Source organism: Eptesicus fuscus, chromosome 1 (genome assembly GCF_027574615.1).
Source record: "Eptesicus fuscus isolate TK198812 chromosome 1, DD_ASM_mEF_20220401, whole genome shotgun sequence".
NCBI classification, from domain to species: Eukaryota; Metazoa; Chordata; class Mammalia; order Chiroptera; family Vespertilionidae; genus Eptesicus; species Eptesicus fuscus.
This window is the reverse complement of record NC_072473.1, coordinates 54,859,151-54,884,743: the sequence shown is the minus strand read 5'-3', so window position 1 is coordinate 54,884,743 and position 25,593 is coordinate 54,859,151. Positions and strand designations below refer to the sequence as shown.

Genomic DNA, 25,593 nt, shown 5'->3' with positions numbered 1-25,593 from the left:
CACCCCTGTGGTGCAACTTCAGTGCTAGGGGGCTTCAGAGCTGCGCGCCTGCGGGCGCGCCACCAGTTCGCGCACACTCAAGGGCTAGCAAACTCCGGGCCACAGCAAGGTAAGGCGCCCCAAGCCCATATATCCACAGGGTTCTCTGGGGAGCTGCTTCGAGCCCTTGCTGGGAGTGATTCTGTACAGGCAAGGACGCGCTGCCCCACAGCAAAAACTCTGAACTCCTTTCTCCTGAATAACTTCCCACATACACCCTAGCTGTTTAAATTCAGTGCCAGAGTCCCTCAAAGTGCGTCAGAGCTGTGCGCCTGCAAACACACCTCCACAGAAGGAAATTTACAACAGGCAGGCACCCTGAGCCCATCTACACACAGGGTGCTAGTGGGAGCCACTGGGAGCTCTCCCAACAGACGGTTCCTGGGTGCCACTGTGAGTTCCCACTGGACACGCGCGATTTCAACTAAGGGTGCAAGACAGCAAAAACTGGGACACTCCACTCCATAGCTGCTGACTTTTAGACACCACAGTTGTGCCTCTCAAGCTTCCAAGCCTACATCAAGACAACCCAAGTAGCTCAAGTAGGGAGCTACACTAGATTACCAAGCCCAGGAGAACTGAGAGATTATACCAGTAGCACCATCACCAAAAGATAGCAAAGCAATTGGAACTAAAATTAAAACATTACAGTAAAAACATGGGGAGACAGAAAGGAAATTCTCAAAGGAAGGAACAGGAAGAATCACCAGAAAGGGAGTTAAATGAACTTGAGGCTAGCAGCTTAACAGAGAAAGAATTCAGAGTATTCGTTATAAGGATGTTTAAATGGATGGATGACAAATACACACAACTCAATGAGAGCTATAAGGAGCTGAATGAAAATGTCACCAACATGAAAAGAAACCAAGAGGAGATGAAGAACGACATAGCTGCAATAAAGAACACAATGGAAGGCTTAAAGAGTAGAGTAGAAGAGGCTGAGGACCGCATCAGCGAATTAGAAGACAAGGTAGGAAAAAACACACAAACACAGCAGCAACTGGAAAGAAGACTTAAAAAGCAAGAGGAGAGCCTAAGGGAGCTTCGGGACAACACAAAACGAAACAACCTTCAAATAACAGGGATAAAAGAAGGAGAGGAAGAGAAGCAAGGAACAGAAAACCTGTTAGAAGAAATAATGACAGAAAACTTCCCTGATATTGGCAAGAAAAAAAACTATCCAAGTCCAAGAAGTACACAGAGTCCCAAACAAGTTGAACCCCAAAAGACCGACACCAAGACACATCCTAATTAAATTGACAAACACCAACGACAAAGCAAGAATCTTAAAGGCTGCCAGAGAGAAACAGAAAGTTACCTACAAGGGATCTCCTATCAGAATATCAACTGATTTCTCAACAGAAACACACCAGGCCAGAAGTGAATGGAATGAAATATACAAAGTGATGCAAAACAAGGGACTGAATCCAAGAATACTATACCCAGCAAGGCTATCATTCAAAATTGAAGGTGGAATCAGAGCTTCACAGACAAAAAAGGGCTAAGAGAGTTCATCACTACCAAACCAGCAATGCAAGAAATGCTAAAGAGGCTGCTGTAAAAAGGAGAAAGAGAAAGGCAAAAAGAAACACAAACACTAAGGAAAAATATGTCAACAAACAGGTACTTATCAATAATAACAGTAAACATAAATGGATTAAATGCACCAATCAAAAGACATAGGGTAGCTGAATGGATAAGAAAACATGACCCATATATTTGCTGTCTACAAGAGACCCATCTTAGAACAAAAGACTCACACAGACTGAGAGTGAAGGGATGGAAAAACATTTTTCAGGCAAATGGAAATGAGAAAAAAGCTGGGGTTGTGATACTTATATCAGATAAAATAGACCTCAAAGTAAAGGCTTTAATAAGAGATAAGGAAGGCCACTACATAATACTAAAGGGAGCAATCCAGCAAGATATAACTCTGGTAAACGTATATGCACCCAACGCAGGAGCACCCAAGTACATAAAAAATCTCCTGGAAGATATCAAGGGAGAGATCGACATCAATACAATCATAGTAGGGGACTTTAAAACACCCCTGACATCAATGGATAAATCCTCTGGACAAAAAAATCAGCAAAGAAACAGCAATTCTAAATGACACACTAGATCAGATGGACCAAATTGACATCTTCAGAGTATTTCACCCCAAAGCCATGGAATATATGTTCTTCTCAAGTGCACATGGGACATTTTAAAAAATAGACCTCATATTGGGTCACAAGAAAAGTCTCCCCAAATTCAAAAAGATTGAAATCAAATCAAGGATTTTCTCAGACCAGAATGGCATAATCTTAGAAATACATTCCAAAAAAAATTCAAACACTTGGAAACTGAATAGCATGCTACTAAACAATGACTGGGTTATCAATGAGATCAAAGAAGAAATTTAAAACATTCTGGAGACTAATGACAATAAAAACACAACATTGCAAATCCTATGGGACACAAGGAAAGCAGTCCTGAGAGGCAAATGTATAGCTCTACAGGCCTACCTCAAAAAACTAGAAAAAATGGTAATAGATCATCTATCTCAACAACTCAAAGAATTAGAAAGGAAGCAACAAAAAAAGCCCACAGTGAGCAGAAGAAAGGAAATAATAAAGATCAGAGCAGAAATGAATAACATCAAGACCAAAAAAACAATACATAAGATCAACAAAACCAAGAGCTAGTTCTTTGAAAGGATAAACAGGATTGATGAATCTCTAGCCAGGCTCACCAAGAAACAAAAAGAGAGGACCCAAATAAACAAAATCATAAATGAAAGAGGTGAAATAACAACAGACCCCACAGAAATACAAAGGATTGTCAAAAAATACTATGAACAACTCTCTTCCAACAAACTAGACAACCTGGAGGAAATGGACACAATCCTAGAAAAACACAACCTTCCAAAACTTACTCAGGAAGAGACTAAAAATCTCAATAGGCTGATAACTATGGAAGAAATTGAAGCAGTTATCAAAAAGCTTCCGGCAAACAAAAGCCGGGGCCAGACAGCTTCACAGGGGAGTTTTATAAAACATTCAAGGAAGAGCTAAAACCTATCCTCCTCAGACTATTCCAGAAAATTCAAAAAGAAGGAACAATTCCAAGCTCGTTCTATGAAGCCAGCGTCACCCTAATACCAAAACCAGGTAAAGATAACACAATGAAGGAGAATTACAGGCCAATATCCCTCATGAACATAGATGCCAAAATCCTCAACAAAATTCTAGCAAATCGAATCCAGCAACACGACCAAGTAGGATTTATCCCTGGGATGCAAGGATGGTCCAATATTCGCAAATCAATAAATGTGATACATTACATAAACAAATTGAGAGATAAAAATCATATAGTCATATCAATTGATGCAGAAAAAGCATTTGACAAAATCCAACACCCTTTCTTGATAAAAACTATCAGCAAGCTGGGAATAGAAGGATCATACCTCAACATAATAAAAGCCATATATGACAAACCCACAGCCAACATCATACTCAATGGGCAAAAACTAAACTCATTTCCCCTAAGAACAGGAACAAGACAGGGATGCCCACTCTCACCAGTCCTGTTCAACATAGTGTTGGAAATACTAGCCATTGCAATCAGACAAGAAGAAGAAATAAAAGGCATACAAATTGGAAAAGAAGTAGTAAAACTGTCCTTATTTGCAGATGACATGATACTGTACATAGAAAACCCTAAAGACTCCATCAAAAAATTACTAGACTTAATAAATGAATTCGGCAGAGTAGCAGGATACAAAATAAATGCTAAGAAATCTATGGCATTTCTATACACCAATAATGAACTTACAGAAAGAGAGACTAAAAAAGAAATCCCATTTACCATCACACGAAAAAAATTAAGATACCTAGGAATAAACTTAACTAAGGAGATAAAAGATCTATACAGGGAAAACTACACAATACTGAAAAAAGAGATAGAGGAAGACATAAACAGATGGAAGAACATACCATGTTCATGGATTGGTAGAATCAACATCATCAAAATGTCCATACTACCCAAAGCAATCTATAATTTCAATGCACTTCTCATTAAAATACCAACAGCATACTTCACAGACCTAGAACGAAATTTCCAAAAATTCATCTGGAATAAAAAAAAACCCCGAATAGCCACAGCAATCCTGAGAAAGAAGAACAAAGTAGGTGGGATCTCCATACCAGATTTCAAGCTATATTACAAAGCCACTGTTCTCAAAACTGCCTGGTATTGGCACAAGAACAGACATATAGATCAATGGAAAGAATAGAGAACCCAGAAATCGATCCAAATCACTATGCTCAATTAATATTTGACACAAGAGGCAAGAACATACAATGGAGTCAAGACAGTCTCTTCAACAAATGGTGTTGGGAAAATTGGACAGATACATGCAAAAAAATGAAACTAGACCACCAACTTACACCATACACAAAAATAAACTCAAAATGAATAAAGGACTTAAACCTAAGACAGGAAACCATAAAAATACTAGAGGAATCTACAGGCAGAAAAATCTCTGACATATGCCAAAAGAACTTCTTCGCTGATACTGCTCCTAGGGCAATGGAAGCTAAAGAGAAAATAAACAAATGGGACTACATCAAAATAAAAAGCTTTTGCACAGCAAAGGAAACCATCAATAGAACAACAAGAAAGCCCACTGCATGGGAGAACATATTTGCCAATGATATCAACGATAAGGGTTTAATCTCAAACATTTACAGGGAACTCATGCAGCTTAACTAAAAGAAGATAAACAACCCAATCAAAAAATGGGCAACTGATCTAAATAGACACTTTTCGAAAGAAGACAGAAGCAAGGCCAAGAGACATATGAAAACCTGCTCTAAATCACTAATCATTAGAGAGATCCAAATCAAAACAACAATGCGATACCATCTCACACCTGTCAGAATGGCCATTATCAACAAGTCAACAAATGACAAGTGCTGGAGAGGATGTGGAGAAAAAGGAACCCTCGTGCACTGCTGGTGGGAATGCAGACTGGTGCAGCCACTGTGGAGAACAGTATGGAGTTTCCTTAAAAAACTAAAACTAGAACTCCCATTTGACCCAGTGATCCCACTTCTAGGAATATATCCCAAGAAACTGGAAACATCAATCAGAAAGGATATATGCACCCCTAAGTTCATAGCAGCACAATTCACCATAGCTAAGATTTGGAAACACCCTAAGTGCCCATCAGCAGATGAGTGGATTAAAAAACTGTGGTACATCTACACAAGGGAATACTACGCTGCGGTAAAAAAGAAGGAGCTCTTACCGTTTGCAACAATATGGATGGAGATGGAGAACATTATGCTTAGTGAAATAAGCCAGGCAGAGAAAGATAAATATCACATGATCTCACTCATTTGTGGAATATAATGAACAACATAAACTGATGGGGGGGGGGGGGAAATAGATCCAGAAACAGAGAAACATCAATCAGAATGTCCAACCTCAGGGAAGAAATTGTGAGGTAACCAGAAACCCAAGAATGCCTGAGAATGCCTTTCTAGCCACACTAGCAATCATCAGATGTACGGTAATTTTACCTGGGACAAGAGGGTAAGTATTTTGATCTTATGCTCCTGACCCTTCATGGGTAAGACCCCTTACGTGGGCTGATCCCCTGACTAATGTAGTTACCAATAATACCAAACACCCTGGACATCTAGGAGGTCCATGGGTGGGGCAAGAAAGTATAAATACACAGGGGTCTCCACCCAGCTTCCCTTTTGTATGACAAAATCAAAACAATGCCCCTTTGTGTATACTATTAAAGAGAGGTTTCTGGCTTGTGTGGACACCAAAGAAAGGGTGTCACTACTATCACTACGTGCCCCCGGTAGAGGTGCAGAAAATGTAACTAAGACCTTGTCTATATAAAAAGTAATGGACAGCCAGTTTGAAAGGGAATTCCCATGGACTAGAACAAAGAATATCCTTACATGATATTATTCTACAGCATCATTAAAATTTTTTCCCAGATTTGGATAACCCCTAGTACTTATAATAGTTCCTCTCACCCTTGGGGATAAAAAAAAATCATCTGTTTGGTGCTTGGAGACAAACTTAACACATCTCTTGATACTTTAGAATTACTACAGCATAATATACAATTATCCCAAGCAAACATACAAACTAATTCTTTGAATGTCTGGCAGCAATTTAAAAAGGACATGTAAGGATTTTACCCTTTTCATTGTGTAGAGGGCCTCCTGGGAGGGCACCTGAGCATTCTATATTGGTCCCTCTTACCCTTTAGGCCAAGAGAGACCCTCTTCTCACAATTCAATTGCTCACAGCTGTTGCATGAGCTCTCTGTTCATGTCGAGGTTGAAGTCTCGTGATGACTGGTGCCATGGATCTGTCTCTCACCCAGTGGGGCGAACTGAGCCCTCCCTGGAGAAGAAACCTGGGTTCCAAAAGATATGTGATCAGTGCTGGGGCCCCGCCAGCAGGCGAGGGAATCCCAAGGCAGGTGCTGGGCATGGAGGCCACGGGGGCATAGGCTACCAAGGAGACAAAACTGAACCTCACGTCACCCTGCTTGGCCCTGGAGGATGGCTGGTTAGCCAGAGACGGGTAAGATTCCTCAAGGAAGGAACAACCTAAGACAGGCACAGTCGCAGAGGGGCCATCAGGAGAGAATTTGGGGATCAACAGAGGTGGGGCACAGATCCTCACCCCCCCCCAACATTGCAGGGGCCTGAATCCTAGCCCCTTCTGAGGGAGGTCTCCTGCCCCCATGGCTGCTTCGTGATTCCCATGCCCAGCTCAGATCAGGACCCAGGTGACCGACAGAGACTTGGCCGACAGCAGCTGCCCTCTCACTCCAACAATAATTGTTTGAATTGTCTTGTACCCATGGTGTGGGGAAGTGGGTTTATGATATCTAAATCCAGCCTACCACCAGGAATGCTCAGGACCTACTCAAGAAGGCAAATAATCCCTTCCACTAATATTTACAGTGTAAAACAAGATTACTGTTAGAGTAATAAATTTGACAGTAAAATAGTAGTCAAGTTTTCAGGCAAATTTAAATTGGCTAGTTGAAACAAGTGAATATTCTAGAAAAATTAATTGTACTGGACAAAAAGGTGTTCCTCAAGTGTCAACTAAAATTTTTATTGGTACTTCATCTCATGATAAAATTGTGCACCATATAATGAACTTAAAACAGTAATATTATAGTGCAAAAAATTAAAATTTAAAAGCCATCAAGACTACATTATAAAATTTTCAAAAGCCTCCTAACATTTAAATCAAAAAAGGAGGGGATAGAAGAGGAATATCATGTAAGGAAAAATATCCTGTAAGTAAATTACATCTAGAAAATTAATACTTTAGAAAATTAATTGTAAGGCTAAAAGCAAGACACCCATGAAAAACACACAAGGTGACAAAACAAGCCAGAGGAAAATCATTTGGGCAAAAATTGAAAAAGGATCCCCAGTCAAATTTATAGAAAATATTCCTTTATTAACATTTGGTCGAGAATATGTTTGTATATTTTCAGAAAACAACTCTGAGACCATGTGGATTCCAGCAAGAGAGGAATCGACAGGACTACTCCAGCCATAAAGACAGAAACGAAGCAGTCCAGAGACGGAAGACGTTGATGTGGCCTTCCCATACTAGCTGTTAGCAGCTGTGCATCACTGCAGATTGCCCAGGATCAAACCAGACAGAGTCGGACCTGCATTACCACCATTTGTCCACCATCCAGAACTGAAATGTCAGTGCTGACATGTATACATAAGGAACTGTTGGACATTGAAATTGGGTCTCAAAAGAATTGTTGGCCCAGAAAGAAACTCACTACACACTGATTCATTTGCCTGTCACCATAACCATTATTGCTTGTCTCATTTTCGGTTCTTGTAAGTGTATTTCTAATAGCACATGATCTCACTCATCTAGGGGAAATAATGAACAACATAGACTGATGAACAAGAGCAGACCCAGAAACAAGGAGGCATGGATCAGACTGTCGGGCCTCAGGGGGAGGGTAGGGAAGGGTAGGGGTAAAGGGGGAGATCAACCAAAGGACTTGTGTGCAGGCATATGAGCCTAACCGGCGGTTAAGGACAACAGGGGGGTTGGGGCATGTGTGGGGAGGGGTGTGGGATGGGGATGGGGGTACGAGGACAAATATGTGATACCTTAATCAATAAAGAAATTTTTAAAAAAGAAAAGAAAAGGTGTCACTACTCTCACTACTAGCCCCCGGTAGAGGTGCAGAAAATGTAACTAAGACCTTGTCTATATAAAAAGAAATGAACAGCCAGTTTGAAATGGAATTGCCATGGACTAGAACAAAGAATATCCTTACATGATATTATTCTACACTGTCATTAAAATTTTTCCCAGAGGGGCAGTGTTCCTCTGACCGCGCAGCACCCACAGGGGCTGGGTCCCCTCCTGGAGCTGCGGGCTCGCCGGGCGCCTTGCCATCTTGCAAGGAAAGGAGGATTTTAGTGGAAACCTGACTTGCCGCGACAACTGCAAACACTGAACTGCTGGGAGCACCAGACCACCGGTCCCCTATCAGCGCAAACATTCGGATTCAAAGAAACTCTTCACTGCACCACGGAAAGGTCAGATTTCGCCTGAAATGAGGGGCGGTTTCTAATCCCCGCGGTGGGTGAGGGAAGCGCGGCAGCCGCAGGACCGGCAGGAGCCGGGAGGTCTGTGCCTAGAAAAATCGGCGGCAGTTGGAACTGCCGTGATCTGTGAATGAGGAGGGGGGACTTCTGAGCTGCTAACAGAAATGACCTCTTGAAAGCAACTCATTTTAATCTGACGAGGAGGGTCAGACTAAGAATTTTCAAAGGAGTGCAGGCTCCTTAGTCTGGTGCACAGACCCACGGTCCGCACACCTGGGCTCTTTCCGACTCTGATTGCTAAGCCCAACACATAGAAAAACCCAGGTGGAAACCCTGAAAGACTGCAGGGGGAAGGTGTTTTTTCGGAACCTGGGGACCAGAGCTGCGTGTGACCATCAGAGAGGCAGCTCTGAGGTGCACACCTCCACAAGCTCTGAGGCGCACACCTCCACAAACCGGTAGTGAGTGCCATAGAGGGGAAAAAAAAAAAGAGCTAGAGAGGCCCGGAAGTCAATTCAGAAACACTGCCACCCAGGGGCTGAAACGCTAATTGTCTCTGGTGTAATAAAAAATAAATACGAGAAATTAAGACACGGCTGGCTTAAAAAGCAGGACTGGCTTCCAACACTGAGGAGCCCTGGAATGAAGCTGAACTGAAATACCGCCCAGACTGGGAAAAAGGCATACCAAACAGAATAATAGAGGAAGTGAATGGCAGCCGCTACTGCACATTTTAGTCTTCCTGTTTTTTAATTTTCAATTCTTTTTTCAATTTTTTAATTTTTTTATTCTCATATTTTTTATTTGCATTTTTTGCATCTTTTACTTAAGAAACTAATTTTTTTTCTTTTTCCTCACTCGATTTTCACCTTTTTAATTATTACATTTTTATTTTCAATCAGCAATATTATTACTATTATTTTACTTTTTTTTATGTCATTTGATTTTCTCTTTCTTTTATTTTTGGATTAGTGTCCTACATTCGATTTGCATCTTTCCCTTACAATCGCTTTACCCTATCTCAAAGCTAACATTATGCCATCACTCTCCTCCTAACCTTTCCCCCTTGGTCCCCAGTTTATCTTAACCCTTTCTGGCTTTAGATTTTCCCTACTTTTTCAGTTTACTCCCTGCTAAAACTTCACCCTACTTATATATCTAATTCCCAACCCCCTGCTCCAAATCCATACAAACCTCTCTCTATGCTACCTTAAAAAAATTATTTTTCTCTCGGGCCTTTTGTTGTTGTTTGCTTGAATGTTGATTAGATTGAATTTTTATGCTTTTTTATGAGATTGTTTTGATTATTCTTTTTGTTGGTTTGGTTGGTTCTTTTGTTTGCTTTGTTTTTGTTTGTTTTTTACTTTTGTTTTCCCTTGCCTCACTTGATATTAGCTGCTGTTGCAGTTTGTATTAATCTCCAGGCTCGTGTTGCTGGAATTTGCTGGGAATAGTGGTGGTTCTAGTGGAGTTTACTCCCCATATATATAGTTTGTTCCCCTTTTCTCTCTTAGTATCATTCTTGTCTCTCTTACATCTTTTTTTCTTCTTTTCTTTTTCTTTTTTGTTATTTCTTTTTCTTTTCATTCTTTCTGCTCTTTTCCCAAGTTCAGATTCACACTCTTCGTTTTTTTTTCGTTGTTGTTCTTTCTTTTTACTCTCCCTCTTCCACTCATATTCCCTAATTTGTCTTTCTCTGGTGGTTACCTTTATTGGAGGTTATTAATATCGTGAATACAATTCTGTTCAGTGCCTTGTCTGTTGTGCCTGGTTGTGTTGTATTTTATACCTTTAAATCAACGCCAGAGAGAGTAATCTATATAACCAGACATCCGGAGAAGAGGGACCATGAGGAGACAAAGAAACAGCCCCCACAGGAAAGAGAAGCAGGCATCACCAGAAAAGGAAGTAAACGATTTAGAGGCAAACAACCTATCAGAGAAAGAATTCAGAGAAATGGTCATAAAGTGACTGAAAAGGATGGAAGACAAATTCGACAATATGAGTAAGAACCAAGAAGAAATGAAGAAGAACCAAGAAGAAATGAAAAATGACATCGCTGCTGTAAAGAACTCAATAGAAAGCATCAAGAGTAGACTAGATGAAGCAGAGGACCGCATAAGTGAGCTAGAAGACAAGATGGAAAAAAATACCCAATTACAACAGCTTCTAGAAACAAAAATTAGTAAGATTGAGGAGAGCGTAAGGGAACTTAGGGACAATACAAAACAAAACAACATCAGGATAATAGGGGTGCCAGAAGGAAAGGAAACTGAGCAAGGAATAGAAAACCTGTTTGAAGAAATAATAACAGAAAACTTCCCTGATATAGGGAAGAAAAAACCCACACAAATCCAAGAAGCTCACAGAGTTCCAAGCAAAATGAACCCCAAAAGACCGACGCCAAGGCACATTATAGTTAAGTTAGCAAACACCAACGACAAAGTAAGAATCTTACAAGCGGCCAGAGAGAGACAGACAGTTACATACAAAGGAACCCCCATCAGACTAGCAACTGATTTCTCAACAGAAACTCATCAGGCCAGAAGGGAATGGAATGAAATATACCAAGTCATGCAAAGGAAGGGTCTAAATCCAAGAATACTGTACCCAGCAAGGCTATCAATCAAAATTGAAGGTGAAATCAGGAGCTTCACAGACAAAAAAGGACTAAGGGAGTTTATCACCACCAAACCAGCAATGAAAGAAATGCTAAAGGGTCTGCTGTAAAAAAAAAAAAAAGAAAGAAAGAAATAGGAAGCAAAGAAGGCACACAGGGGTATAGAATAAAAATGGCGTCAAATAAGTACCTATCAATAATAACTTTAAATGTAAATGGATTGAATGCCCCAATCAACAGACACAGGGTAACAGACTGGATAAGAAAACAAAACCCAGATATCTGCTGTCTACAGGAAACCCACCTCAAAAAAAAGGATGCATACAGACTGAGAGTAAAGGGATGGAAAAAGGTTTTCCAGGCAAATGGAAATGAAAAAAAAGCTGGGGTTGCAATACTTATATCTGACAAATTAGATCTCAAAGTGAAGGACATAACAAGAGATAATGAAGGCCACTTCATAATACTAAAGGGAGAAATCCAACAAGAAGAAATAACTCTGGTAAACATATATGCACCCAATACAGGAGCACCAAGATACATTAAAAAACTCCTGGAAGATATCAAAGGAGAGATTGACAGTAATACAATCATAGTAGGAGACTTCAATACCCCACTATCACCATTGGACAAATCCTCTAAACAAAAAATCAACAAAGAAACATCAATCCTAAATGACTCACTAGACCAGATGGAATTAATCGACATCTTCAGAACATTTCACCCCAAAGCCACAGAATATACATTCTTCTCAAGTGCACATGGGTCATTTTCAAAGATAGACTATATGTTAGGACATAGGCAAAGTCTCTCCAAATTCAAGAAGATAGAAATCATATCAAGTATCTTCTCAGATCACAGTGGCATAAAACTGGAAATCAACTACAATAAAAACAACCCAAAGAAATCAAACACTTGGAGACTAAACAGCATGCTATTAAACTATGACTGGGTTACCAAAGACATCAAGGAAGAAATAAAAAACATCATGGCAACAAACGACAATGAAAACACAACAATCTAAAATCTATGGGACACAGCGAAAGCAGTCCTGAGAGGGAAGTTCATAGCTCTACAAGCCTACTTCAAAAAACAAGAAACAATGGTAATAAATTACCTAACCCAACAACTCAAAGAGTTAGAGAGAGAGCAACAAGATAAGCCCAGTGTAAGCAGAAGGAAAGAAATAATAAAGATCAGAGCGGAGATAAACGACATAGAGACCAAAGAAACAATACAAAAGATCAACAAAACCAAGAGCTGGTTCTTTGAAAGGATAAACAAGATTGATGGACCTCTAGCCAGGCTCACCAAGAAGCAAAGAGAGAGGACCCAAATAAACAAAATCAGAAATGAAAGAGGTGAAATAACAACAGACCCCGACGAAATACAAAGGATTGTTACAAAATACTACGAACAACTCTATTTCAACAAACTGGACAACCTAGAGGAAATCGACATATTCCTAGAAAAATACAACCTTCCAAAACTCAATCAGGAAGATTCTAAACAGCTCAACATGCCAGTAACTATGGAAGAAATTGAAGCAGTCATCAAAAAGCTTCCGGCAAACAGAAGCCCGGGGCCAGATGGCTTCACAGGAGAGTTTTATCAAACCTTTAAGGAAGAACTAAAACCTATCCTCCTCAGACTATTCCAAAAAATTCAAGAGGAAGGAACACTTCCAGGCTCCTTCTATGAAGCCAGCATCACCCTAATACCAAAACCAGATAAAGACAACTCAATGAAAGAGAATTACAGGCCAATATCCCTCATGAACATTGATGCCAAAATCCTCAACAAAATTCTAGCAAATCGGCTCCAGCAGTACATCAGAAAGATCATACACCATGACCAAGTAGGATTTATTCCAGGAATGCAAGGATGGTACAATATCCGCAAATCAATAAACGTGATACATCACATAAACAAATTGAGAGATAAAAATCACATAGTCATATCAATAGATGCAGAAAAAGCATTTGACAAAATCCAACACCCTTTCTTGATAAAAACTCTCACCAAGGTGGGAATAGAAGGCTCATACCTCAACATAATAAAAGCTATTTATGATAAACCCACAGCAAACATCATACTCAATGGGCAAAAACTAAAACCATTTCCCCTAAGAACAGGAACAAGACAGGGATGCCCATTCTCACCACTCCTGTTTGACATAGTACTGGAAGTATTAGCTATCGCAATTAGGCAAGAAGAAGAAATAAGAGGCATCCAAATTGGAAAAGAAGAAGTGAAGCTGTCCTTATTTGCAGATGACATGATATTGTACATAAAAAACCCAAAAGATTCCATCAAAAAACTAATAGACTTAATAAATGAATTCGGCAATGTAGCGGGATACAAAATTAACGCCAAGAAATCTATGGCTTTTCTATACACCAATAATGAACTTACAGAAAGAGAGACTAAAAAAGCAATCCCATTTACCATCGCACCCAAAAAATTAAGATACCTAGGAATAAACTTAACTAAGGAGGTAAAAGACCTATACGCAGAAAACTACAGGACACTGAAAAAAGAGATAGAGGAAGACGTAAACAGATGGAAGAACATACCATGTTCCTGGATTGGTAGAATCAACATCATCAAAATGTCCATACTACCCAAAGCAATCTACAGATTCAATGCACTCCCCATCAAAATACCAACAGCATATTTCACAGACCTAGAAAGAACTCTCCAAAAATTCATCTGGAATAAAAAAAGACCCCGACTAGCCTCAGCAATCCTCAGAAAGAAGAATAAAGTAGGTGGGATCTCAATACCAGATTTCAAGCTGTATTACAAAGCCACTGTTCTCAAAACAGCCTGGTACTGGCACAAGAACAGACATATTGATCAATGGAACAGAATAGAGAACCGAGATATCGACCCAAACCACTATGCTCAATTAATATTTGACAAAGGAGGCAAGAACATACAATGGAGTCAAGACAGTCTCTTCAATAAATGGTGTTGGGAAAACTGGACAGATACATGCAAAAAAATGAAACTAGATCACCAACTTACACCATACACAAAAATAAACTCAAAATGGATACAGGACTTAAACATAAGACGGGAAACCATAAAAATACTAGAGGAATCCACAGGCAACAAAATCTCAGACATATGCCACAAGAACTTCTTCACTGACACTGCCCCTAGGGCAATGGAAGCTAAAGAGAAAATTAACAAATGGGACTACATCAAAATAAAAAGCTTTTTTACAGCAAAAGAAACCATCAACAAAACAACAAGAGAGCCCACTGCATGGGAAAACATATTTGCAAATGCTATCACTGATAAAGGTTTAATCTCCAACATCTACAGGCAGCTTATGCAACTTAATAAGAGGAAGATAAATGATCCAATAAAAAAAATGGGCAACAGACCTAAACAGAATATTTTCAAAAGAAGACAGAAGAAAGGCCAAGAGACATATGAAAACATGTTCAAAGTCACTTATTATCCGAGAGATGCAAATCAAAACAACAATGAGGTACCATCTCACACCTGTCAGAATGGCTATCATCAACAAATCAACAAACGACAAGTGTTGGCGAGGATGCGGAGAAAAAGGAACCCTCGTGCACTGCTGGTGGGAATGCAGACTGGTGCAGCCACTGTGGAGAACAGTATGGAGTTTCCTCAAAAAACTGAAAATGGAACTCCCATTTGACCCAGTAATCCCACTTCCATCTGTTTCTAGAAACTAGAAACACCAATCAGAAAGGATATATGCACCACTATGTTCATAGCAGCACAATTTACAATAGCTAAGATTTGGAAACAGCCTAGGTGCCCATCAGCAGATGACTGGATCGGAAAACAGTGGTACATCTACACAATGGAATACTATGCTGCCATAAAAAAGAAGGAATTCTCATCATTTGCAGCAACCTGGATGGAATTGGAGAACATTATGCTAAGTGAAATAAGCCAGTCAATGAAAGAACAATACCACATGATCTCACTCATTTAGGGATAGTGAAGAACATTATAAAGTGGTGAACAAAAAGATAGATACAGAGACAGTAAAGCATCAAACAGACTTTCAAATTACAGGGGGAAAGTTTGGGAAAGGTGGGGGAGTTTTGAAATCAAACGAAGGACTTGTATGCATGCATATAAGCATAAACAATGGACGCAAAACTCTGGGGGGGGGAGGGCATGTGTGGGTGTGGGGTAGGGGGGTAATAGTAAGATATGTACACATATAATACCTCAATAAAAATATTAAAAAAAAATTTTTTCCCAGATTTGGATCACCCCTAGTACTTATAATAGTTCCTCGCACCCTTGGGGATAAAAAAAAAAAATCATCTGTTTGGTGCTTGGAGACAAACTTAACACATCTCTTGATACTTTAGAATTACAACAGCATAATATACAATTATCCCAAGCAAACTTACAAACTAATTCTTTGAATGTCTGGCAGCAATTTAAAAAGGACATATAAGGATTTAATCCTTTTAATTGTATAGAGGGCCTCCTGGGAAGGCACCTGAGCATTCTATCTTGGTCCCTCTTACCCTTTAGGCCAAGATAGACCCTCTTCTCACAATTCAATTGCTCACAGCTGTTGCATGAGCTCTCTGTTCATGTCGAGGTTGAAGTCTCGTGATGACTGGTGCCATGGATTTGTCTCTCACCCAGTGGGGCGAACTGAGCCCTCCCTGGAGAAGAAACCCGGTTTCCAAAAGATATGTGATCAGTGCTGGGGCCCCGCCAGCAGACGAGGGGATCCCAAGGCAGGTGCTGGGCATGGAGGCCACGAGGGCATAGGCTACCAAGGAGACAAAACTGAACCTCATGTCACCCTGCTTGGCCCCGGAGGATGGCTGGTTAGCCAGAGATGGGTAAGATTCCTCAAGGGAGGAACAACCTAAGACAGGCACAGTCGCAGAGGGGCCATCAGGAGAGAATTTGGGGATCAACAGAGATGGGGCACAGATCCTCACCCCCCCCCCAACATTGCAGGGGCCTGAACCCTAACCACTTCTGAGGGAGGTCTCTTGCCCCCATGGCTGCTTCGTGCATCCCATGCCCAGCTCAGATCAGGACCTAGGTGACCGACAGAGACTTGGCCAACAGCAGCTGCCCTCTCACTCCAACAAGAATTGTTTGAATTGTCTTGTACCCATGGTGTGGGGAAGTGGGTTTATGATATCTAAATCCAGCCTACCACCAGGAATGCTCAGGACCTACTCAAGAAGGCAAATAATCCCTTCCACTAATATTTACAGGGTAAAACAAGATTACTGTTAGAGTAATAAATTTGACAGTAAAATAGTAGTCAAGTTTTCAGGCAAATTTAAATTGGCTAGTTGAAACAAGCGAATATTCTAGAAAAATTAATTGTACTGAACAAAAAGGTGTTCCTAAAGTGTTAACTAAAAATTTTATTGGTACTTCATCTCATGATAAAATTGTGCACCATGTAATGAACCTAAAACAGTAATATTATAGTGCAAAAAATTAAAATTTAAAAGCCATCAAGACTACATTATAAAATTTTCAAAAGCCTCCTAACATTTAAATCAAAAAAGGAGGGGATAGTAGAAGAATATCATGTAAGGAAAAATATCCTGTAAGTAAATTACATCTAGAAAATTAATACTTTAGAAAATTAATTGTAAGGCTAAAAGCAAGACACCCATGAAAAAAACACAAGGTATCAAAACAAGCCAGAGGAAAATCATTTGGGCAAAAATGAAATAGGATTCCAAGTCAAATTTATAGAAAATATTCCTTTATTAACTTTTGGTTGAGAATATGTTTGTATATTTTCAGAAAACAACTCCAAGACCATGTGGATTCCTGCAACAGAGAGGAATCGACAGGACTACTCCAGCCATAAAGACAGAAACGAAGCAGTCCAGAGATGGAATATGCTGACGTGGCCTTCCCATACTAGCAGTTAGCAGCTGTGCATCACTGCAGTTTGCCCAGGACCAAACCAGAGAGAGTCGGACCTGCATTACCACCATTTGTCCATCATCCAGAACTGTAATGTCAGTGCTGACATGTACACATAAAGAACAGTTTGACATTGAAATTGGGTCTCAAAAGAACTGTTGGCCAAGAAAGAAACTCACTATAGACTGATTCATTTGCCTGTCACCATAACCATTATTGCTTGTCTCATTTTCGGTTCTTATAAGTGTATTTCTAATAGCACATGATCTCACTCATCTAGGGGAAATAATGAACAACATAGACTGATGAACAAGAACAGACCCAGAAACAAGGAGGCATGGATCAGACTGTCGGGCCTCAGAGGGAGGGTAGGGGAGGGTGGGGGTAAAGGGGAGAGATCAACCAAAGGACTTGTGTGCAAGTATATGAGCCTAACCAGCGGTTAAGGACAACAGGGGGGTGGGGGCATGTGTGAGGAGGGGTGTGGGTTGGGAATGGGGGGATGAGGACAAATATGTGATACTTTAATCAATAAAGAAATTAAAAAAAAAAAGAAATCTGCAGCCGGGCTGTCTGGATTCTTGTTGTCTGTTGGTCTGAAGCTGTGGTCGCAGGTCTCTGTCCCCAGTGGTTGCAGGGTCCTGGTTTGCGTCTGAGATGCAACTGGGTGGTGCTGAGGCCAGGATCCTAGTCTCAAGTAGCTCTGTTTCTCAAGATGGCATGGTCTCTGTGCCCACACTGGCCGCCCAGAAGTGTCCACTTTGTACGCGGGGCTCCGCCATCTAACACTGCCTGGTTTGGCAGCCCCTTGGAAGACCTGCAGAATCTAATTATCCCTAGCTCATACACACACACACACACACCACACACGTCTACACTCTCCTCTATCGCTCCCTCACTTTCTCACACTCCCTCCCTCCCTACCTTCCTGCCGGTTGCCATCTTCCAGATCCCCTGCCCTCCTGTTATTTAGCCTTTGTACAATATCTCAAAATGTCACCAAAACTGTTTCTACTGTCTGTCTACCTCTGGAGTGTTGGCTGTTCCCATGTTTCTCTCCTTGCCTCTCTTCTTATCTGTAATAAGCCTCCCCTGCCAGCTAAGGGACAATTCCTTGGCAATTCTCATCCAATTCCTTTATGTCATTGATAACTCCCAAATCTTTAATACATATTTTGTATCTTAGGCCCAACCTCTCCTAAATCCCAGACCACTCTATCAACAGGATCCCTGACCCTCACCATGCTCCCACTAAACCCCCCTCACACATATACACCCTACTACAAACCCTTGTCCTCTGCCTGTATTCCCCATCCCATTAATGCACCTCCTACATAGTTAGATATCCTTGACTCTCTTTTCTTCCATACATCTCACATTCAATTCACTGTTTAGTCCTACTGATGCTATTTTTTAAGTTTTTCAATATCTTCATTCCTCCCAAAACTATTGCAATTTAGGCCCTTTTACCACTCACTGGCTCTTCTAGCCTTCTCACTGGTCTCCTTACTTTCATTCCTCACCTCAAATTCCATCTCATTCTCCACAATTTAGCCAGTGAGTCCTATAAAGTGCACAGATGACCTGTTCATTTCCTCATTTACAAGCTCCCGCAAACTCCATTCACTTATCCCACAAATAGTTATTTACCATCTACTAGGTGCAACCACTGTTTTTGGGAACTGACAATACAGCAGAAAGCAAAACAATGTTCTGCCCTCATGGACCTTCTAATGTGGGATAAAGCCAGATGCCTTACTTAGTGTGGGGAGCAGGCAACCTGTACTGTGAAACTCATGTCTGCCTCCCCATCCTTATGTCCTAATTCTTCTTACGCTCTACCTTTGAGCCATACCAAATTAATTTCAGGGCCTTAAATGTGCTGTTCTATTCTACACTTCCTGCCTTTGCCCAGGCTCTATTGGGAATGCCTGCCTCCCACCCACTATACACCTACATAGTCACTTCCTCTGAGATAGTTTAGAGGCTGCTGTAGATCTCCATAATGACCTGGGGTCAAAACTCAGTAATCCACATATGCTAGCTGTATTACTTCTGTCAAGTTACCTGATTGGTGCTTCAGATCCTCATCTTAAAATGGAAATCATTATAGTACTTCTGTAAGAGTTGGTTGTGAAAATTAAGTTAATCAATCCATTAAAAGTGCTGAGATACTTTAGGTGCCTGACACATAATAAGCCTTTAATAAGTGTTAACTGTTTTTACTTTTTTCTTTAGTATGATTATTATTATACCTCTTATCACACTATTCTATAATAATCCTTCCTACTAAAGATATCTTATCATCTTTGTACCCTGATGACTAACATAGTCAGGTACATAATAGGTACTGAATACATGTTGAAGAGAGGATAAAAGGATTGGCTGATCCAGGTTTGTGGTTTGATTTCCTATGACCAAATAAAATTATGAAGGAATAACAGTAACCATAAGGCTTGAGTATCTTTGTGACCAAATGTCTAAGTGTATGCTATTAGCATTGTGTGAGCAAGAGCTGGAGAGGAGTGAGCAAGAAAGTGTGTTGAACTGGGATAAACTGAGCAATTTTCATTTCTTTATTCATTGACTTTGGGGTCAAGAAGGGACTGAATACCCTAAAGTAGCCATTACCTTCAACTCTCATCTCTCTACCACACCTCATACTTTCCATTTATCCCCTTCCCACTGCCATGTTCCCCTCAATCATGTATAAACTGAAACCCAGAAAGCAAAAGTAGTGCTGAGGGAAGGGGGGATTGGATGGAGAAGGGCTAACACCTCCCTTCTTCCTTTACTGAGATCAAAGCCCATGTTTTCACTGGAAGGCCACTGACCTCTTTCATCCTACTCCACCTTTCTGAGAATGGGATTGATGCTTGCCCATTCCCTTTCCTCTTTAGGGCTAAAGGGCAGTTTCGGGATGGGGCCTCAACCTATTTCTAGTGTTAGCCAAATCTCTGCACCCTAACATCTCTTTTGACTTATGTGATCAGATTTCCTTTCCACCTCTCCAGTAAGTAACAAGTGGCAGGAGCATAGGGCAGGAAACTGTTAGAGAAGCCAGTTTCTCCACAGGCCCTAAGTAGAGCTAATGGCTTAAGCAAGTGGGGAGGACCCTGAGGCTGCTGGGTTTTGTCTAACAGGAGGAACAAACTCTTCTTCATCATAGCTCCAATGCTTGGCCCAACATCCCCCAGAGTATAGGTGAGGCACCAGTTAGGCAAGAGCTTCTTCCCAGGAGAAGGGAATTTACATTACTGAAGTCCTACTAAGTGTATATTATCTGTGATTCTTAACAGCCCAGCCAGATCAGCACTTATCATCTCTATGGTAGCAATGACAAAACAGAGATTAAGCAACTCTCCTGAGGCACACAACTAAATCTGGGTACAAAAATACAGCTCTGCCTGGACTCTAAAACCAGGACTCTTTCCGTTTCATCATTCTACCTCAATAGTCTAGAAAAGCTGGTAATGCTATGAGTTGGCTTTTTGCATTATTCCACAGAATTAACTCAACAATCAGCTAAACCTTTTATGAATTAATTTAATTTAACATGATCTATATATGTATAAAAGCCCAGTGATCAGAACGGCGGAACGACCAGAATGACCAGAATGACCAAAATGACCAGTGGCTATGACGCACACTGCGGCAGCCAACTGGCCTGATTCAGGCACCAATTGCCCCCTCCTCCAGCTGGCCCAGCCCCCAATCAGCCCCCAACACCCCAAACAGGGGCGTGGCCAGCCAGCCAACCACCCATGGCCCCTCCTCCCCGCTGGCCCAGCCTGATGAACCCCCATTGGGGCGGGCCAGCTGGACCCCACCCATGTACAAATTCATGCACCAGGCTTCTAATTTTAAAATAAAAGTTTAAAGAGAAATGTTAATTACTTGAGTTCAACTCTACATGCTATGCAAAGAGAATGTGATGAAGGTTCTGCCTTTGCAGAGTTCATAGTCCAGTAGAAAAGACTTATAACAAGTGAAAAAATAAAAGCATAATATAATGCAGAAACAGGAAAATGCCATGAGAAAGCCAGGAGGGGGTCAGGACACCACCTTTGCCTTCCCAGTACCTATTGCTTCCTACAGCCCCAAGTAGAGCCTCCCAAGTTTGGGACCAGCCAACTGCCATGTGGAACAGGATCACAAAACAGGAACTTTCATTTTTTAAAAAATATATTTTATTGATTCATTACAGTGAGGAAGAGAGAGGGATAGAGAGTCAGAAACATCGATGAGAGAGAAACATCGACGAGCTGCCTCTTACACACCCCCTACTGGGGATGTGCCCGCAACCAAGGTACATGCCCTTGACCGGAATCGAACCTAGGACCCTTCAGTCCAAAGGCCGATGCTCTATCCACTGAGCCAAACCGGTTTCGGCAAAACAGGAACTTTCTTAAATCATCCATGTCCCCTAGCCTAAGAATAGTGCAAATAGGCAAGACCTGGGAATGATATTTGATTGTCAAAGGTGGGGAGATATTTAAGAAGCCAGGCTTGGCTATTGCCTGAAGCCAGCCTACTTGAGCAAAGAATGGGTTATTTACTGGTTAATTAAAACCAAGTGCCAATGCAACCAGGACAACAGGTTCAATCCCAAGAAAAGTGAGTTCTGTTGCATGGCAGTTCTGGTCCCAGCTGACCATCTTGTAACACTGTGCTCTTGGTCAAAGAGGAGACTAAAGTAAGAGACTGCAGGCAACCATTTAACCTACACTCACAATGAGGACATGTTATTCCAAACACTCAGCCCTAAACAGACAGCTCACCACATGTCTTGCTGACAGGATTAGCAGTGCTCCTTTCACAGATAGAAGCAACAGTTCCCTCCTCCTATACCTCAGCAAGGCCCCCTGCTTCTGATTTTCATAGCACCTTGATGCCAGGGCTTTGGGTCTCCCAGGGCAGCTGATTCATTGCAGCTGCCTTTCTTCTATTGCTGTCTCTAAACCCATATTTCCATATCCATGAAAGGAGTGTACTACTTGACACCCTCTGGAGGAGGAGAGGCCACCTAAGGAGAGAGGGCCAAACCTCTCAAGTTTCTGTGATCATAATGGGAGGGGGTAGTTTCAGGATGTGTCACCAGGTAACCCCTCCTGTCTATTTCATATATGGGTTTGGTAGAGATGATCTCTATTCAAGGCCTCTTCTATCTCTAGAATTCAGGGCTTTAGGCATCAGAGAGAGTAGTAACTCTAGGAGCAGGAAACTAGGCCCTCTCTTCATTCTGGTCAGACCAAAGAGACAAAAAGAAATTATAAGCATTGACATTTTTCTTTTAATTTAAATATGTAGAGTTGTCTGTAATGAATATGCAAAAGCCTTCTCCCCATCAAATTGCTCTTATGGATTCCACAAAGACAGTTAGAATCCCTAGGGATTGTTCCACAGTGTCTCCCACAGTGCCAGATGTACATCCAGACTCTTAACAAGGATAATTTGGTGGCAATGGCAATACTCTGGATTATTTTTAGAGGCTTTTTGAATGACATCAAATTCATGACACACATCAAGATCCCTTTTTTATGCCCTCTGTACCATTTTTTCTGTGGAATTTGAATTTCCCTGGCTTACTTACTGCCTAACAATATCACTATTGAAAGCACATAATGTCAAGTACCATATGCTCTCTCTCCAGAGAGTGTGCACAAATACTATTTCTGTTAAAAGCTAAACAGAAATAGCAGCTTTGCATATTTCCCATTCAAATACTTACCCCAATTGAATTATTTCCTTTGTCGTTGAGTGTTTTCCCCAAGCGGGCCCCAATAGAGAAGGTGAATCAGATATTGTGACTTACCAAAGGTCATAAGGAGTCATCTAGTGAGCTAGAAATAGAATCCAAAAACCTCTATTTTGATTTCCTGAATTTAATAACAAATAAACTCTACTACAGAGAAGAAAAACTGAAGAAACTAGTCTTGCTTGACATTCCTGGGTTAGGGAATTCAAGACAGCCAGAACTAACAGGAAGCTGCCATGGTCTGTGAGAACCAATGAGGTGAATAAGACATAGGTGTTCTCTGCCTTCAAGGAGCTGATAATCCAGTGTGGAGAGATCAGGTCGCTGGTTAAAAATCTCTATCCAAATTGTGCCAGCTAGAGGAACCCAGAGGAGGTCTCATCCATCTTCATAGCCCCCACAGCAGCTGGCACAGTGACCTGCATGGAATGTGCAGGCAAGCACTGTCTATTTGTTGAACAAGAACCATAAGAGAGATACTAACAGAATGCTCTGGAAACTGATGGAGAATGAAGGACAGCTTTGTGAAGAAAGTGACATTTGAGCTGCACCTGGAAAGATGGTGAGGTTTTTTACAGGCAGCAGGGATTGGGGAAGAGTCTTTGTAGGCCCTGGGAAAGATCTTAAGAGTGGACAAAGTGTGGTATGATTTGGGAGAGCTCAGAGCAGGCCAGTGTGGCTAGAGAGGAGCCCTGGGGAGTCAGAAAGAGCTAAGGCTAGAGAGAAAAGTTGAAACCTGAGCAGACAGAACCTTGAACAATAAGATAAAGAATTTAGCAGTGAACTGTTACTAGAGCCTTTAAACAAAGGGAATGGCACCACCAGGACAGGGCTTCCTGCTGCATTATCTTGCCTCGCCCACCTGGGCTTCCCTTGCCTTGTCAATAGTGCTGGGTTTCTTTTGATTGTACTGTTTGTATGTGGTTTGGTTTGCAGGTTTTCTGTGGTTTAGTTTGGTTTTTGGCCTTTCCCTTTTCCTTACAGTTTTTCACAGCATATGGTCCTGATTATGTGCTGGAAATCACGCCAAGCTGCCGACCAGACCGCAATGAGCCCCACCGAGTCCAGCAAATCTTCAACTATATCAAAGGTGAGCACTACCCTTGAGTCCCACCCTCTTCATTCCACCCAGCTTGTGGTGGCCCATCAGTGGGGCTTCCCCAAGTACCATTTGTCTTTTGGTGGCTAATAATTTCACTGATTGGAAAGGGAAACCTCTTCTTGGCCTGCTAGGTTGTAGTTGAAATTCTCCACTGGCCACTCTGGTCAAGATTGTTGTTTGGCCAGCTAATGTCATCTTCAAGGGCACAAGATGTTCATGTTTAGGCACCTCCAGTGGAAAACAAGTTCTAAAGTATGCCCTGGAGGTTCCCAGTCTCTCCCAGAGCACTAGAGATGAGGCTGTTGCCCTATCCTCCCCTTCCCTAAAGCTGGCCTACAGTTATTCTGGCCTCTGAACAGAGGGAAAATGGCAGTCATCAGGTTATTGCCCTCTTGATCACACTGTCCACTAGCTATTTGGGGATGTTGCCCTCAGCTTTCCACTAGAGTACCCCTTCCAAACCCACCTGTTGCTTCACAACTAAACTCACTTTGCCATATTTAAAGTAGTTTTGGCACCCATTTTCCTGTTTAAATTTGTATGTGTGTGTGATATTTTTTGGATTCTAATTATTAGCAGAATTGAAAAGCCTAGGGCAGTGGTCGGCAAACTCATTAGTCAACAGAGCCAAATATCAACAGTACAACGATTGAAATTTATTTTGAGAGCCAAATTTTTTTAAACTTAAACTTCTTCTAACGCCACTTCTTCAAAATAGACTCACCCAGGCCATGGTATTTTGTGGAAGAGCCACACTCAAGAGGCCAAAGAGCCGCATGTGGCTCGCGAGCCGCAGTTTGCCGACCATTGGCCTAGGGTATCATAAAGCCCATCCCAGAGAGTGTAATCACCATGTTAATTCATATAATGATCAACATAGAACCAGTTCTCCTACTTTGTGTCCCTTATTGGAATAGAATCCAGCATGGAAGAATTCTGTGCCAAGGGACACATTGTGTCTTAAGGTCTTTTCCCAGGGCTATATGAAGGCCCTATCCTCTAATAGAGCCCAATCTGTGACAACAGCCAAGACCATACACAGGGACTCCATATCTCAGGCTCCTTTGGCTAAAAAAAAAAAATCTAAGCTTATAAGTCAGACTCATAAGGTTATGCTCACAACAATGCTTATAGTCTCTCTAAGATGTCCGATAGACCTTAGCCTTTCCCTGACCCTATAGTTTCAAGCCACCTCCCTCTGGCCTTTCAATGGTTACTGACCCCACAGGTCTTCACTTCCTAACCAAATCTTTCTCCCTCATCCAGCCTCTCGGGCCTTTAAAATCCTTCTATTCCGGGCCCTTTTCTAGTCCTTCTCACTGTGTTGTAGCCCTAATTAACACTAGCACTCCCACCCTAGTTTCCTCCTGCCCCTCTCAGACCCAGGACACATTTCCTGTTTCCTTTGGGACTGTACCTGAACAAACCTTTCCATTTCCCCCTCATCCAGACTCTAAATCCTGATAGAGCATATACAAAGCAATAGAAACAGAAACTAAACAAGCATATCTCCAGAGCATGGTTACAT

At 41.4% G+C, this 25,593-nt stretch overlaps 1 protein-coding gene across 1 annotated transcript in view; it reads left to right on the top strand.

Moving 5' to 3' along the window:
• HDAC8 (histone deacetylase 8) overlaps positions 1 to 25,375 on the top strand; it is a 486,506-nt gene extending 461,131 nt beyond the window's left edge. Inside the window, exons 9-10 of the mRNA XM_054718946.1 lie at positions 23,948 to 24,053; positions 25,332 to 25,375. Of these exons, the coding sequence (XP_054574921.1) occupies positions 23,948 to 24,053; positions 25,332 to 25,375 (150 nt within the window). The remainder of the gene's footprint in view (positions 1 to 23,947; positions 24,054 to 25,331) is intronic.
• Positions 25,376 to 25,593: the final 218 nt, after the last annotated feature.